The following is an 18,371-nucleotide window of genomic DNA, read 5'->3' as shown; positions in this document are numbered from 1 at the left end:
ACGCTCACCATGGAAACATAGGTGGTGTCGGTAGTCCGCACTGCATTTTTTCATCTTTGGCGGATTGCCCGGCTGCAACCTTACCTAGATACGGGGGCGCTCACTACTTTAGTACATGTGCTCGTAATCTCTAGATTAGACTACTGTAACGTGCTCTACGTGGGGCTTCCTTTGAAGCTGACGCGGAAACTTCAGGTGGTGCAGAATGCAGTGGCCAGACTCATTACTGGAGTGAGAAAATTCCAACATATCTCTCCTACTCTGGCCATGCTGCACTGACTGCCCATTCGTTTCCACGTTGACTTCAAAGTGTTAATGCTTACATATAAGGCCCTAAACGGTTTAGGACCTCGATACCTGGCAGAACACCTGCTCTCACCTAGATCTACTCAGATCACCCACACGAGCCAGGAGGTGAGGCTGAGGGAGCCTAACGCTGAGGGAGGCCCGGAAGGAAAGGACATGAAATTGGGCCTTCTCGGCGGTGGCTCCTGGCCTCTAGAATAACCTTCCTCTGGTGATTCATGTGGCCCCTACGCTAGGCACTTTCAAGAGTCAATTAAAAACATGGTTATACGTTCAGGCCTTCCCTCCTATCAATATTTAACTCTTTTTTCCCCTTCTATATTTGATTTACTATTGTATGTGTTTGGACTGTTTGTAATATTCTTATGTTGTATTGTACTGTATACATTTCTGTTGGAAGCCGTCCAGAGTGGTCGACCAGACCAGATGGGCGGGATAGAAATCAAATAAATAAATAAATAAATAAATAAATAAATAAATAAATAAATAAATAAATAAATAAATAAATAAATAAATAAATAAATAAATAAATAAATAAGGAGGCTTTATAAACATGGATTTTATCAACATTAATATTTTCCATAATAATTTCCATGAAGTTCTGATGTCACAACTTCTAAAGCGTGATGCCCTGGCATGGCAGAAGAGAAGCAATGGTACTGATTTATTTTGTTAATTGGCTGAATTATATCCCTTTCCCCCCTACAATTAGCTTTCACGTTATCCTCCCAAGATTCCTGTGAGGTCAAGCTAAGAGCAAATGACAAGCAACAGATTATCCATTAACTAGAACCTTGCTCTTCTAAATTCAGCAATAACATCTCACCTCCGTAATGTGTTGTTTCCATCACCATGCTGGAGTTTGAACTTAAAAAAAACTTTCCTTTATGCAGACCCAAACACTCTACTGATGTGATGAACCCAACTCACCCCTTAACCATTCCCTGTTTTAATGATGAATTGGTAAGGGCTGTGCATTTTCCATCAGGTCAGGGCTGTGAGAACATATCTGAGGTTGGGTCTCTCTGGAGGGATTCAGTGTATCATCTGGGACGTACCCCCCTGTATCACGTGGATGCAAAAAGGTGACAAATCTTGGTTCAGACACTTCAGAACACCTAAATTTGTGGCTTTTGTTGTGATGTTCAGTTGAATTAAGAATGCTCAGTTTAAGCATTTTTGTTTGGTAATAAGCTTCATTAATTCTTAGTGAAACATAATCCCAAGTGAAGGTATTTAAGACATTTTCTTGCAGTATCCTTGGAGTTTCTTGGAGTAATGCAGAGTATTAAAATTACATATGATTTTTAATTAAAATCGCCAAAATGAAAAATTCATTCAGCTTGCAATGCAACTCAGTTTTTATTGGTTGGAGAAAGAAAAAAAATAAATGTGGCTTGACTGACAGTTAAAAGATGTAAATTATGCCCTGAAGATATTTTTAAACATTTTTTAAAAAAATTAAAATGTTTGATATCTTGTGGGATTGAGAAAATATTGTAATTTTTAATATTTTATTTTATTTTGTAAAAAGCTATCTTTTATTTTATAATTTTAGAAGAGTATCTGTATTTATACATGTTAATCAGTGGCCCGAAAGGTGGTGATGCACATTCATTCCCTCTTGTTCAGCAGGGCCTGGGCGGCATTGTGATGCAGATGGTCTGTGCATCCACATTTTGACTATGTAAAATGTGTAGTTAGAGAACAGGTGCTGCTGTGAATTCTCTGAAGTTATAAACACAGAGAATTTAGTGGAATTAAATTAAACAAAGCTCCAGGCTTGGACCTGGATTCAGATTCTGTATTAGCCATGGACCAATGGTGTGAGCAATCTTCGCTGGACGATGAGGTATTTTCCTCATTGGAATGCATTGACTGGTTTTCAGTGCATTCCAATGGAGATTTTTATTTTTATTTTTGCTTGACGATGATTTCGCTTAACAGCGATTTTGCTGGAACGGATTACTGTATTGAAGATATACAACTTTTTTACGTTGCAAGTAGAGATGGGCATGAACCACCAGTTTGGCAGTTCATACTGGTTTGTTTATCAGACACAGGGGTTCAGGACTTCAAAGCCACCTCCTCTACCAGGAGCTCATTCAGAGGCAGCACCGGGGGGGGGGGGGGGCAGGCAGGCCACTGCTTCTGAGTGTGCACCTGCCAGAGAAGGCAGAGCTTTCAAATATATTGTTTGGCCAATAAATGAATCAGCACAAACTGCTGAACTGGTGGTTCATGCTCGTCTCTAGTTGCAAGAAGTGAAAGAAATGGACTTGTCACTTCTCTGTGCATCTGCTTGTTACCACAGACCGGGGACCAAGTGGTACTTGCATTAAATATATGACAAAAAATAAAGTCAACCGTTTCTAATGGAACAGCAAAATATTTAATCTTTTTAAAGGGTACTTACAAATGTGCAAGCTAGTGAGAACTACATCAAATAGACTGATGGGTTGCAGCTTCTCACACCTATTTAGAGAAAGCAGAGAAATGTATGCATACCTGTATGCTTCAAAAAGCTACTGCTTTGGACTTCAGTTCTCAAAATCTGCACAACATTTTATGTTGTAGTCCAAAAAAGTAGCTTTCCCAAACTGTGGGTTAGAATGTACTATCCAATTTGCAGTTTCTTCTAATAGTCATTATATTAATTTTAAAGGTAAAGAATATTATCATTTCAGGTATAGATAAGATTATTCCTTTCCTTTCATTTTGGAAAAAGTTATATAGTAGTCATTTATTATTTATTTATTTATTCACTTATTTGCTTATTTGCTTATTTTCTATCCTTCCCAATTAGTAGCAGAACCACTACTCTGGGTGGCTAACTGATTAACATCAAAATTACATAATAATAGAAATTAAAACAACAAAAGAAATTTTAATTAGAGTTGCTTTTTTGTAATCTTTAATATGCAAATGGTGCTATTTTAAATTTTGTTGTTGCATGAACTTGTTATGCCTGTTTTCAGTAATTGTAAACTATATTTTTTAAGTCCAACAACTTCATATCTCAGCAAATTAGCTAACAAATCAACTAATGGGTTAAAACTCTTTAACAGCAAAAAGATCATCTTAAACTGATTGCCTTAACTATTTTAGTTTGGAGCTACCACTAATATTTCCAAAGATCTTATCACACTTGTTTTTTGCTTTACAAAGCTCAACAGTCTTACATAGTTTTAAACTAACTAGAAGAAGCAGGGTTTTTGCTTTTGGCTTTTAGTAAGATCCTTTTTTTAATCTGTAGCTGAATATACCACACCTGTAAAAGATACAGAAACAGACCGGCAGCACAGAGGGACCGATGGAAAGATACGAGGTAGATCAAAAAGAAGTAATGATACCTCCCCAACAGCTGATGCTGAAATTGAGGTAAGAACATTAGAGGGTTCCTTCTCCACACTTCCCATTTCTTTTGTATTTGAGTACATCCGAAAGAGTGACAGTCAGATATCTCTTTCTGGTTTATGATTCAATACATTTCAAAAAAAGCTGAGATCATTTCTTCTAGTGGAAAACTTAATGCAGAGAAATCTCATGGCCATCTTGATCATATCTTGAATTTGTTCAGTTTCCTTCGTGATATAATCCTTTGAGTCAATAGACCGAGACTCAGTCCAGATTTACAGAGGCCCTTGTCAAAGATGTATCTATGACAGTAACAATAGGCAACTATTTTTATTCCGCACAGTGCCCTGGCATAATGGTACATCTAGGGCCTTGTGGGGGATTAAAATGTCTGCCTGCCAGAGTAGGTAGCAGTAGCAGTGGGCCTTGGTGCAGATATTGTTGCCAAGAGGTTTCTGCTTGACTGTCTTATCCATAGTGTGAGAGGCCTCCTTACTACACCACTAGTCATTCAACTTCATTTGAATATCCTTGTACATAATCAAGCTACCTTATTATCTGCTCTGCAGACCCAGACTGATTTAACAGCCATTCTTTCTTTCCTCATGGAAGATCCTACGAGGAAGAGATTAATAACTTTTCAGAAAGAAATCTTAACACCACACAAAATTACTTCTTTGAGTAAAGCCGTGACCAATAAGTCAAACAATCATTATTTAGTTTCATTATTTGATATTTGGCCCTTTATTTGGTGCTGACTGTGAGCCATCTAGCCACTAGACCTGAAGTAATCTTATTCTTTCCCTTAAAAATATATCTTTATATGATTTTCATTTGAATGAAAGGATTTGATAAATCTCTACTCCGTGGGTCTTACATTCTGAAAGTAGACAAAAGAGAAACAAAACACAATGGCTGAGTGGTGAATGGAGACAAAGAGGAATACATGATAATTTCCATTAAGTTTACTGTGGCTTGGTTATTGTATGGTACAGTATTAGAATTATAGTTGTATTTCCCTCAGTGGGTTCACAGAAAATATATGTTGAAGTGGGATTTGAAAAAACTAACGGGTTTGAAGGAATCAAATATCTCATGGAGCTATTCTGGTAGGCAATTTCAGGCATAAGGGGGAAAGAGGAAGAAAGGATAGCATCTTTTTAGGGAGCAGAAGATTCTCAGATGGCCATATAACACTGCTGGGTGAACAAAAATACAAGCCTATAAAAGGATCTTCATAATATACTTATCTAATCCCATGTGAATATACTCCTCCAAGTAATTGGTGTGATTTTGTCTGTTTTTTCCATCTCTCTGTTTTTCATCACAGCGTGTGTTTGTGTGGGACTTGGACGAGACGATAATTATTTTTCACTCCTTACTCACGGGAACGTTTGCATCCAGATATGGAAAGGTACTGTTGAATTCATCTGTGTGTGCTTTTCCCTCCACAATATTGCTGTTTATCCACACAGAACACACTGAGAATTGTAAGGTCAGTTAATACAGCAGCTTTCCTAACAGATGTTGCTCATTTTTTTTCCTTTGGAATATATTTAATATAACTAAGTCCAGTGGTATTTCCCTCAAACATGTGAAAATTTAATTAACATCCAGTCACATTGCCAACACAACAAGGTCTTCAAAAGGGGCTATTGTTCAACTTCTCCTAGATAGGACAGTGAGCTGTTTTTCTTGTCAAGGCTTTCTTATTAAAAAGAAAAAAGAAAGACACCATTTATTCAGCAGACATGATGCAAAAGCTTCATAGTACCATATTTTAGCTGATATTTTGTTATTGTGGTCTGTGTAACAGAGGTAGCACAAATAGCACACTCGTGTGGGTATTTAAATACATGCATGCATACGTACATATGTAAAATCATGACACAGTGTAATCTGTCATGTGTTATTGTTCATCTGAGGTTGTATTTTCCTAATTTACCTAATTTTCAGGTCTGTTGAGGGCCAGATGATTTTTATTATGTCTTGATACATAAAACTGTAGAATTCAAAGAAGCTGTACTTCCTTTTTCACATGACTGTACTTGTTGCTAGACTACATCAATTAGGCCTGTGTGGAGGTTTTCAGTTTTTCTTCATGGGTTAAAAACTTCAGTATTAAAAACAAAAGCAGCGTTCTTCCTTGTAGTTTTAGAATTAACTTGATATGGACAATATAGAGCTGCAATCTTTTTGCCTGACAAATTTTCTGTACACTCTGGAATTTGCCTTTTGATATATTCAGCCCCCTTCCATCTGTTATTATTCCTGCCACAAATAAATTATGTGAATCTGCTGATCATGCAGCTCAACTTAGTTTGTATGCAAGATACTTCTTATATTTCCCCGAAAACAAAAATTCTTGTGTTTTTTTCAAAGGCTAAAAAGGTTGGACTTTATGTGTAACCACCAGAAGATTCCTTAAATATTTTCAGTGAAAATCTTTCTTTCTTTCTTTCTTTCTTTCTTTCTTTCTTTCTTTCTTTCTTTCTTTCTTTCTTTCTTTCTTTCTTTCTTTCTTTCTTTCTTTCTTTCTTTCTTTCTTTCTTTCTTTCTTTCTTTCTTTCTTTCTTTCTTTCTTTCTTTCTTTCTTTCTTTCTTTCTTTCTTTCTTTCCAAAGACAATTATGTTCAAAGTGATCTCCTTGCATTTGATAATGCATTTTGAAGTGGAGTGGAAGAGATTATATTTGCTATTTTTCAAATTGAATGACCAACTTGGTGGCTATTTGAGCACATTTGAATACTGCTGCCATGGTTGTAGAAATAGATTTGACATTTTATAGTTCTCCCAGTTGGGCTTGTTTTATCATGTATATAACTAGCTGGACATGTAATCAACAAGGTAGATTTATTGACAATTTTTAGATATGAATACATGTTAAAAGATCTAAAGCATTAACTAAAAGCTTCCTGTTTCTGTCCCAAAGCTTATCTGATTCACAGTCTGTTTCATTCCATGGAAGCCATGGGAGCATAGGATGGAGGGAGGAAACTGTCCTTAGGGAAAATTTCTTTTCAGGGCAGATCTCCCATAATTCCTCAGCCAATGTGGTGACTGACCTGGCTGGTGGGAATTCTGAGAACCCCAAAACAGTAACTTTTCCAAGTTCTTCTTCAACATTTGTACTATGTGGTGAATTGTAGCCCAAAATCTCAATGGCATTTTTTTCAAAACATTGTATTTCTGTGCACAGACAGCAAGCCTGATCACAAAAGGATAGTGAATATCTATCTATCTATCTATCTATCTATCTATCTATCTATCTATCTATCTATCTATCTATCTATCTATCTATCTATCTATCTATCTATCTATCTATCTATCTATCTATCTATCTATCTATCTATCTATCTATCTATCTATCTATCTATTTATTTATTTGCAAGATTTTTTTAAACCATGCCATTGCCAATGGTCTCTGGGTATATGCCACAGAATATATGCTGCAGAACTATGGATCAGAAACAAGTGACCACAGCTGTACTAGTTACAGCTGAATAAACTTGCCAGAGCACTGGATAAGGCTTTGGAAGACCAACTTTTGGATGCCACTGGGACATTTGACCATTCTTTAGACCTCCTGCCCTCTGTGGTGGAAGTACATGTGGCTGGCCCCCAAACTAGACAACTAACTCTAGCCCACTGCCAACAAACCACCACAATACACTGGTCAATTGCTGTCAGGCTAATGTAGCAACAACCAAGACCATTTCATATCTCAAGTACTCACATGTTCAGTCCAGAGTACAAAAGATGCACTTCATCTGGCCTGAATAGTGCCTCTTGCTTGCAAGAAATGGCCTGATTTCCCTCTTTCCTCATGGGTGCCAAACAACGCAGCACCATTGTCTTTATGGTTGGCCATCCATTAATAACCCCCCACATTCATGGAGAAGGCAAGGAAACCTGCTGCAGCCAGGAAATATGTGTGCCAGGATGATGAGATATTTGAACCAAATACTCCATAAATTATGCAGCAGTGTCAAAGCTCCCAGTTCCTTTGGGCATGCTTCCAGGTGCTACTTAATCCATGCAGGTTGTGTGGACCTACGTATGTGATGGGTTTAAACAGTCAAATTACCTCCACATACGAGAAACCAGCATACCCTTTCTTATAATATAGGGAATACTGCAAACCAGGGCCCTTGGTGAGTCAGGGAGCCTTGATTGGCAAACATACTTGAAGTTAAACTAGTAAACTTTTTTAACTTAAATTTTGAGCAAGGAGAGGGGTTTGTTGTCTTTTTGCAATAAAATGTTTTGTGAAGGTTCTGAAAACTAAGGACACATGGATACATCACTGGGCAGAAATTCCCCAAAATTTAGGGGAAATTCCTTCTCTTAGACCCAGAAGGCAAACTCATTTGAAGTAGAGCTTCCCAACTGAACTGAAAAGGCAATATATCTTATGTGATTAGTTTTTATTTACAGAAAACTGCTCTTAGTAGAGGGTGATCAATAACTTCGTGGAAATTAATATCTGTAGATAATTTTTATGGTGTAAAACAAAGGAAGAGTGGGAATAAGGAAGTCAGTAGAGTAAGAAAATAAGATTCCATGGGATATTGGTGTCTAAATTATGGGGTACAGCCCAAAGAAAAGTTTACCATGGAAGAATGAAAGGCCATTAGATGGTGGGGGTTTAACTGCACAGTGATTACATGAGCTCAACCTTCCCTTGTCCAGTTGTGGCCGAATTAAAGAAATGCTTGTTTTGTTAGTTCTGAACCTCTTTGTTGTCAGAAGGTTTCCCACACAAATCTTGCAACATAATCTGGCATTAATCACACATGACAGGCATTAATTCCACAGTGACAAAACCTGTATAGATTAGAGGCAAGTCTTTGGACAACTGAGGTCTTGTAAAGCATCAGCTGTACTTGGGCATTATTGTTCCAGGTTGTTCTCCCTCCTCCCACCTATCTTTATTACATTCTGGTGTGAACAGGTGAGCTAACAAGATGAAAAGACATAATGCTCCTACTTTATAGCACAATGGCAGCAGAAGAGGGAACACAGTATGATCAAACTTATGATTCAGTTTGGAACAGCCTATCTTGCTATCAGAATTAAATAATAGTTTCACATACTTCTTGAAAAATTGAATAGCTTTTCAGGTTTACTTTGCATAACCCTCCTGGACTTTATATCTGAATTAATGTTTCACACATTTTATAGGATATCTTAGGATGTAATTAATACAGTATTTTGCTGTAATAGTCTATAGGTCCACCAGGTCCTTTACTGTATTTACAAAAGTGCAGCCAGCCAGATCCCTCTAAACCTCATGTGGAAGACCATGTTGTTTATCCCCATTGGTGTATTAGTGTGTACCATTTTGTTATCACAGAAATAGCATGCTACAGTTTTTTGAAATTAAGCTAATAGCCAGAGTCATAACCTTGTATAGGTATTTCTCTGATAGTTCTTTTTTTACTGCTTTCCTGAGCTTAGCTGAAGCATCAAGGAAATACAATGTTTGAACCTTTTTTTCTTCCATACTTTCTCCCCCCCTTCCCCCCATTTTTGGCACATAGAGAGTTGGGTACCTACCTATGGAGAGAGGTATTGGGACTTTGAGTCCACACTGTGCCTTCCAGGAATCAGCCTGTGTTAATAAGCTATATAGTCACAGAGCACCCTCAAAAGAAAGGAGTGATAGATCACTGCTGAGTCCTCTACGTATATCGAGAAAACCTATAAGTCACTATAAGTCAGCGTTGATGTGACAGCATAAACTTATTGTTGTTTTATCACTTTATAATGCATGTGTATGCGAAGAAAAGCATAATGGTGGGATTCAGACAGCTACACAGAAATGTATGTTTTAAAAAGATGTAAATGGGTTCATGAGTGTTTCAGGTTATCTGTGCGTTGTACTGTGTATTAGAGGAGGCGGTCAGTGAGGACTGATTCATATGCATAGAAGTCCTCCATGCAAGGGATAGTCCTGGCCCAATCAGAATCCTGCATAACCTGGAGCAGATCTACAGACACATGCCATTATATGCATTGATCTGGTTCTGATTGTACTGTAGTGTACACACAAGCTGGGAAAGAGAATTTAGTGTATCAGCTAGAAGGACAGGGAGGGCTTGTATAGTTCCGTGCTTCCCACTCCATGTTCTTTCAGTACATAGGAAGACAAAGTCTGCATGGCCTATAACATTTAGTCATATCACCCAAACCTTTCCCGCCTATTGCCAAGCTCTTTTTGAAATCATGATGTTGTGGCTTTTTCAGAGTAGACATTTTTATGAACTGCACAACTGTACTTTGGGATATTATTGGACTACAAGTGCCATTAGCTTTTGTCAGCACAGCTGACTGGATGCAAGCTGCAAGTTTTCACCTCCACTTCTTTATATACAGATTCATGCAACATCACAATTGGCAAATTACATAGGATGCAAAGCTAGCATGGATGGCCAAAGTTTCTCCAGTTCTGCAATAAATATATGTTGGCATGATGGACCAAAAATTATTAGGATAAGAATTAACAGGTTATCTGTCTTTGGATTCTGTATGTTAACATGCTACATGTACAGTAAACCTGGTGCATATATATAAACAAAGGGCGAGGTGGATAGATACAAATAGGTGTTACATTATGAACAACCAATCTGTTAGACACCTTTCCAAATTAACTTTTTCCTATGACATCCAGAAACTCTGTGATCAAGATAGAATAGTTCACTACATATTCGTTTGAAGAAATTTCAAATTGAGATTTATTATATGCTTTAATGGTCAAGTTCATTCCCTTTAAAATTTGAACCAGATTTGAAAAGCTGTAGCAGAGTAATCAACTTGAAAAAGTCCATCCTTTTGTTAGTCTCTTACACCTTGGAGGAATAAAAACTGCCCCATAGAAACTAATTGTAGAGGTTCAGATCTACTTGTTTGATAAGTGAAGACTCGCGTTGTTAGGGTTCGAATCAAATCCACACTTCCCCCTTGAGCTTTATTAGCTAAATCAGAATGGCATGTATTCTTTGCTTTGTTTGGGAATTGGCCTAATATGTGTGTACCACTGCTGCTGCCGTTCAGACATCTAAGAGTCTTCCATTCCTTTGACAAACATAAGCCAAAGTGCTTAAGGACATCTGTTTATTTTACTTCTTTAATGAGAAAACCTTCCATCTTCTTCCTCATTCAGCTGTGTTTATTTACATTTTGTTACGGATATGTGCTGGGCACCTTGGGATATTAAAAAGCTACCATGGCCTACTAGCAGGCACCCCTCTTTAAAAAGAAATAAAGAAGGGGGAAGTAGGGGGAGTCAGAATAAGCTCTTCCTAAGAAAAACATAGCCTTTTGGAATTCTATATATAAAAAAATTCAAAACAAATACACGCTAATTCACTCAGTAGATGGTAGATTAACTCAAGATGAATACAATTTGGGTAGGATTTTCTGAGGAAGTAAGAAATATTTTGCTTAACCTACTGAAGATGAAATCATTGATTCAGTGCCCTTTTAGGTTAAATAATAAAAGCATCCAGTCATTGTAAGCAATCTTCAGATGATTTTGGAGATGCCATTATACCATTTACCAGTAGAGCTATGCAATGTGGCATTTTCATCTGTTTGCATCTTTTATAACCGAAAAAAACCCGTCATCACTCTATCAAAAACCTTGGCAGTTAAAGGTGTGATGATAACCATCAACATGGATGGCTTTAAAACTAGATTAAACAAAAACATAGGAGGAAAATGGTTTGAATTGTGTTTAGTCCGGATGGCTGCATATCACCACCATCACAGGCAGTGTGCATACTGGTTGCCAGGGAACACAAGCAGGATAGTGCTATTGCACTAACAATACATCCTGCTGGTTGACTTCCCAAATGGAACTGGTTAGATACTTGGTGAACAGAATGAAGACCAGAATAATTATTTCACTGCTCCTGCAGCATGTTTTCGTGATTACACTGTGGCTCTTGCGACTTCGTGTGACAGTAGGTAATACAGATGGGGGGGCAAGTTGGTAGTTGCCAGATACTGTGACCCCCAGTTTTCATAAGCCATGGCTGTTGTGCACATGCCCTGCAGCTTTAGGGAAATGAAAGTTCAAAACAGGCACCAGGCTGTATGCTAATATCTGCACATCTATCATTTAAGGGCTGTTTGATATGTTTAAATCATCAGCTTATCTATACAACTCTCTCTCGCACTCTCTCAGATTTTTCCTTCCACTTCTATTTTCTTCTCTCTTTCCCCCTTTCCTGCTGCTTGTTCAGTCTCCGCCTCAGCAATGTCTTTTATTTTGTTTTCCTCCATGATGAATTCAATGAATAGGAGTTCGCATTAATCTTGTCCTTTCTTGTCTTCTGCCATTTCCTTTTGGCATGAAAGCAGTCTATTTTACTCTGCCATTTTTTTAACGATTTATATTTTATAAAATTTAAATTATGACATTTATGTATTTTTTTAAACAAACAAAAAACCCAGTCCGGGGTCCCTTTTGGATGAAAGACAATTTGTGCATTCTGAAAACAAGTGTCAGGAAGAAAAGATAACTCGACAAAGAGACAAAGGTAATGATTTTGTGCCCTTTACTTCAATGCAACCAGGAGGTAATAGTTTTGTCTCCACATAAATCATTAATACTCTTACAGTGACATAAACGACTCCTGTTAGTGACATTTTCAAAATAAATAGCTAAATGAAAGTGAAGGATTTGATACTGGTAGAGGCTCTTCTGGAGTTCAGAAAAGCTTTCCTAAGCACTCAGACATGTTAAGTTTTAAAGTATTGCTACCTAGGCATGAAACTCGGTAACCAAAGGATAGATTATAACTTGCCTCGTTTGGACATGTGGTTCACCCCCGCTTTTACAACCATGATTTCTTTTTTCTAGTTAATGCAAGCAAACTGGTCCCATTTCCAAAACATTTCCAAGTAATTAAACCAAATTAAAACCATTAAACTCTTTCTTTAGTGACAACTTCATTATTAACAGCTAACCGCAAAAATGAGATTTAACTTGGAAGGCCCTCAATTGCATACTAATCTGTTCCTCACCTCTGGCTGACACCTCCAGAAGATAACACTCCCCTTTTCCCTGCAGAATAGAAGTCTGACAAATACACTTAATTAATGCTTTCTTCCTGGTGGAAAAGTCATTATTTGTTCACTGCATAAGCAAGTATTTGGCAAGAGCAGAGAAAGTCTGTTTGTTTCAATAAAAGAGTAGCTGGTGTGGGGTTTTTTTTCTGTGTGCATATGTCTTGTTTTTTAAAGCAAAAGTGAGATGTAGAAATACATTGCACAAGTATTTGGAATGTCAGATGAACTGACGTTGGGGTAGAATGGAAGGGCACCCACTCTCTGCCTGTTTATTAAGGGTGTACAAGTCTTAACAGTTTACTAGTTAAGACATCAGTCTGGAACTGTGAGTGATTTGGAACCAGAAACTGAAGTACGAAAGAGTGACTTGTGCTTGAGAGATTGCCAAAGATAAGTTTAGCCTCCAACTTCCTCTTGCAATTTCATGGAGAGCTTTAGAGGAGAAGGAAGCAGGATTCAAAATGTCCAGCCAACTGGATCCAGAGTAGCTGCAGGTGGTGAAAAGGGGGGAGGGGGCTTAGTGCAGACTTCAATACAAGCATAAGCAAATGTTTGTTTTTAAAAATAAACTAAACGTTGCAGCTTCAAGCTGTTGCTTTATTTTGGTATAGAAACATTGGACTTCAGTGGTGAGCTTTTTTTGCTCCCACTCCATTTCTGAAGCTTTATGACTAAATTATTTACCGGAGGTTGAAAAATGCATTTTTTTGGATTATACTTCCCAGAATCCTCCAGTCTGACCATGTTGACTTGTACATTCTGGGAGTTAAAAACATCAACAACAGCAACAAACTTTCCCCAGTTTCTGCATATGGATAAGCACTTACTGTGAACTCTGTGGTGGAACATTCTCCCTAATTGTATGTGCTCTGCAGTTCCTACGGAGTTACCTCAGAATGGGAACAGACATATGAAATGTTCTTATTTTTGTGAGAAATGTATAGGTATGGTTGCTGAATACATGCACAACAGCCCTGCAGGAAAAAGGAAGGATAGGAATCTTGAAGAATATGCTTGTCAATGTTAATGTCAAATATATAGGTCTAAGTCAGATCACTAGACCAAACTTGTGAGAACTGTTCTTAGGGGCATGCTTGATGTTATTCTGAAACACACCTTGGTTTTAGAGGAGCTTGGAACATATAATGGCATAAGAACGATACTGGATTGGGACAGTAGCCCATTAAGTACAGCATCCTGTTTCTCATGACTGCCAACCTAATGCACTTGGAGGCGTATACTGCAGAATATATGTCAATAGATTTTCTATAATCCTAAGGGTTTTATGATGGATGTGCAAGAAAAGCTGTCCCTCAGTAAATAAGTCAATGTAGAAAAAGCTCCCTTGATACAAAAAGTTTGAAATTCCAATTGAGTGGGGAAAATAAAAATGCATGAAGACGTGTTCCCTCTTCCCTCGTCTATAGATACTAGTGATGGACACAAACCTCAATTCGGAGGTCCGTGCCAGTTTGTATGTGCGGCACCACATGTGCTGTGGGTTCCCTCCCCCGCCTCCCCGAACAATGACCCACTCACCAGTCGAAGCGCTCTCTGGGCCTCCTCTTCTTTGGCTATTTAAACAGCCCTCTATTCAAACATAAACTTGTTCCATCCTTATGCATATAGCGTGAAATGCCCACATTGTATACATAAAAAGAGCAGCTATGAGTTTATTTCTGCCACTGTAGCACCTACTTGAACCTACTGTCCTCTAACATAATTATAATTATATTCACAGGTATGCAGCCCCTGCTTCACATCACTGGCTGCCACTGGAAGTTGGGAAAGAAACAAAACATTGCTAGTAGCTGTTAGAGAGGTGGAAAAAAATGTAAATGCTTCAACTGCATCTAGTTTTAGGCATCAGTGTCATAACTAGTTTGGCCCTCAGTTGTAGCAAAATGCCCTAGATATGGTACCATCGGCAGGAAGGCACCAAACATGGAAGCTTAGCCATCCAGTGCTTTGGTAGATCCTTGAGAGTGATGGGTTTCTAGACAAGCCCGTGTGCATATCACATGTCATCAAGTTGATTCCAACTTACAACAACTGTACTGTAGTAGGATTTCCAAGGTATGTGAGATAGTTAAAGAGTGTTTTTTACCAGTGTCATCTGCCAGTGAGCTTCTATGGCCCAATGGAGATATGAACCCAGGGCTACTGAGTCATATCCATTTTGGTATAGTAGATAGAGTGATGAGCTAGTACTCAAGGGGCCTGGGTTCAAATCTCCTTTCAGCCATGGGAACTCACTGGGGGTTTGGAACTGGTAAAACCACTCCTTAAGCATCTCACTTACCTTGAAGTCCCTATTATGGTCCCTCTAAGTCAGTTCTGACTTAACAGCACATGACAACAATTACTGAATTTGAGTCATTTTCTAGTACATTACACTGTTTCTCTGGATAAATATAGACATACATACATGCACACTGTTCTTCCTGTTCTTTTCCTAGGTGAAGAGTTTTGATTGGCATGAAATGTTGAGGTTTAATTTAAGCTTTTAATTATAAATGAGAGAACATCATCCTCTCTCTTATACTTGATATAGCAAAATTCCCAGGTAAATATATTTCTTCAGACTGCAAAAAGTTGTGAAACAAAATCAAACTAAATTCAATAGAGACAGCTTAAAACTAATTTACAAGAGCATTTTGATAGAAGTGCCTGTGGTGATATAATAAATTATAAAGAGTGGTGTTTTGGGACCAGAAGAGTACCTGGAAAAGCAAAAGGAAATTAAAATAAAAAGCTCCCCAGTGCAGGTCCAGTATGAAGCTAGTGAAAATAAAGCTTAAAAGGTTGAACTAACAATAGATGTAATGATACAAAGTTTTAAATTTAATAGAGGAGCCTTTCTAGTGAGTTATTTTCACTTTGTCTGTTGAAGAGTGTATAGTTTGCTTCCTAGGTTTGCCCTGATGCTAAATTCTTTTAATTTAAATTTAAAGCTCCAGATTTTCTTGTACCCAAAAAGAAAAAAGAAAGAAAAGGAAAAGTGACCAGCCTTCATGACTGTAGTGAGAGGTTTATAAATAAGATGGCTAAAGTGTAATAAGAAACTCCCTAAACTTCTTAATTCACCTCCTAGTTCTTTTCTGGACCTCTGTGTTGCCCATATTTCAGTGTGCCACAAACCCAGTTCTCAACTGATCACTGGGAATACCTTAACATTTTTAACAGGAAAAGAAAAAAATGATCATGGTAAAGTATGGGAAGCAACTTGAGTTGAAATTGGATAGCAAATGGTCTAGGTGAGAAATGTGTGACTGAACCCAAGGTACAGGAATCCAACTGAGAACTAAACTAGAATGTATTTTAAAAATATAAGAATTAAATGATATTGAAAGTAAGAATTTTGTAACATTAGAGTCTGATGCCTCAGTTCCACTGTTTTCCCTTCTCCCAGCTATTATGTTCTTCTTACGTTGTGTCTTTTCACTTAAGCCTGATGGCATGGAGTTTCAGGGTTTTTCAAACATATTGATCTGCAGCAGGAAGTTTGGGTTGGAAACACATTAAAGTGGTAAAGGATTAAAATAAAAAAAAAACAAGATCTATTCATTCAAAAGCTTGGGTTTGCAGAGTGCAAAGCCTTGGATATTGTGGGTAGCAGAGTTTTTTCTCTTCCGACATTTTGAAGATAATTGCAAAAGCCACCAAAAGTGTCTTACAAACAGAGGCAAGGGAGCATGATGTTAAGTTGTGTATGGCCACAAGGAGTGAATGTAGCTCACCCACAAGGTCCAAGAATGGTCACGTACAAACTCCCAGATCCCTGTAGATTGTCAATCCGTGTCCTAGAGAGATCTGTGTCCCAAGCTCTTCATCTTTTTTTTAAATGTAAATTGTGGATCAAGATAAACAGGTAGTGGTACTGCCTAATTTTTGACATGTCCTATGAAAATAAGATCAAACGTGATGCTCTGAATTTTAACTTTACGGAGTTTAATGACTCAGGTCTACCTAGTTCTGTGTTATATATCATGATATGACTTAGTAGCTCAAGATAACTTGGGAATATGGGTGAATTTAAATGAGAAACTTGCCAAAATCTGGGGAAGCCTTACCACTTGAGAAGATCTCCACTCAGAATCATCAGAATCTGTTGCAGGCAGCTATCACACCAGCTAAATTGTTTGCCTAGATTAGGTCTGTGAGTGACTAAGAAATGAAGTAGCTTTTGAACCACAAATTGTGAACGGAGCAACATTAAAATGGCTGATGCCATCTTTTCTAACAGGACACTACTACATCTGTGCGAATAGGACTTATGATGGAAGAAATGATCTTCAACCTTGCAGATACACATCTGTTCTTCAATGACTTGGAGGTAGGTGTTATTTCTTTATTCATTTTACTTCATATACTTTCTGGACATTTTACCTACCAGAACTGTATTCCTTTTGAAGGCACATGCTTTTCAGTGCTTTGTTAATGACCAAAGTGATGATCAGAAAATAACGAAAACTATCTTGCATGTCTTTATTTTGTAAATGCCTGCTTATGAAGTGAGCATGATGGTAAGCATAGTCATGGCATTTTTGCTAAATTTCATGATGAAACTACCTCTCATGCTTTCTGGGATTCACTCTTTTCTTTCTTTCTTTAAAAATATTTTATGTAAGTTCAAGCTGTCTTCCAAATATAGTAAATGGTAAAGGTTCCCCTTGACATTTTTAGTCCAGTCATGTCCGACTCTAGGGGGTGGTGCTCATCCCATTTTTCAAGTTGAAGAGCCAGCGCTGATCTGAAGACAGTTTCCGTTGTCACGTGGCCAGCATGGTACCTATTTATCTACTCGCATTTACATGCTTTTGAACTACTAGTTTGGCGGGAGCTGGGACAAAGCAACGGGAGCTCACTCCATCACGTGGATTCGATCTTACAATGCTGGTCTTCTGACCCTGCAGCAGAGGCTTCTGCGATTTATCCCACAATGCCACCACGTCCCTTGTCTTCCAAATATATATTGATTCAAACCTAATTTTTTCTCTGTGTTTATTTTTAAATAAACTTCTTTAAATATGATAAATAGCTAGAGAGACAAATTAGCTTTGAGCCCTTGTAAATTGGGTTCCAACAGATGAAGGGGCTCTGGCATCCATGCATAATTAAACCATTGGTCACATCCATCAGAGATTAGTTCTGACAGGAGAAGAGTGTAAGAAACTCTGAGGGCTCAACTGAGTGTCATTGTGATGTAAGTGCTTAGAATGTTGTGACACTTGAACGGTTTAGGGTCAAGTCCGACTAAGCCAATAAATTCACTGGTTATTTCTCACTGGGTTATTGTAAAGATAAAATTGGGTGGAAGAGTGCTCATTGGAGCACTGGTGAAATATGGGAGCACTGTTGAGTTATGTGATTATGGAAGAATAATTGTATATACAGTGTCAGCTATTTTTCTAGATTTCTATTGCATGACCATTTGATTGCATGAACAAATGGCTAGGCATTGAACGAAGAGTGGCAGACAATGAAAACCACTTGTATGATAGCCCATCCATGCCCAAGTTCTTGGCCATGAAAATAAAAGCCAGGAACCTTTAGAAATAGAAACAATTCTGATAGTCCCCCATGCCAACCTGGAACACTTTGCTGACTATGAAGCAGCCACTGGCTCA

At 37.9% G+C, this 18,371-nt stretch overlaps 1 protein-coding gene across 6 annotated transcripts in view; it reads left to right on the top strand.

Moving 5' to 3' along the window:
- Window positions 1-18,371, top strand: part of EYA2 (EYA transcriptional coactivator and phosphatase 2) — a 178,787-nt gene that overhangs the window by 126,525 nt on the left and 33,891 nt on the right. For all 6 annotated transcript variants that reach the window (XM_020779433.3, XM_020779435.3, XM_020779434.3 and 3 more), the window contains exons 8-10: window positions 3,563-3,687; window positions 4,994-5,077; window positions 16,988-17,077. In XM_020779433.3, the coding sequence (XP_020635092.3) occupies window positions 3,563-3,687; window positions 4,994-5,077; window positions 16,988-17,077 (299 nt within the window). The remainder of the gene's footprint in view (window positions 1-3,562; window positions 3,688-4,993; window positions 5,078-16,987; window positions 17,078-18,371) is intronic.

The sequence above is a fragment of the Pogona vitticeps genome, chromosome 4 (assembly GCF_051106095.1).
Source record: "Pogona vitticeps strain Pit_001003342236 chromosome 4, PviZW2.1, whole genome shotgun sequence".
Taxonomy (NCBI): domain Eukaryota; kingdom Metazoa; phylum Chordata; class Lepidosauria; order Squamata; family Agamidae; genus Pogona; species Pogona vitticeps.
This window is presented reverse-complemented; position numbering and strand designations above follow the sequence as displayed.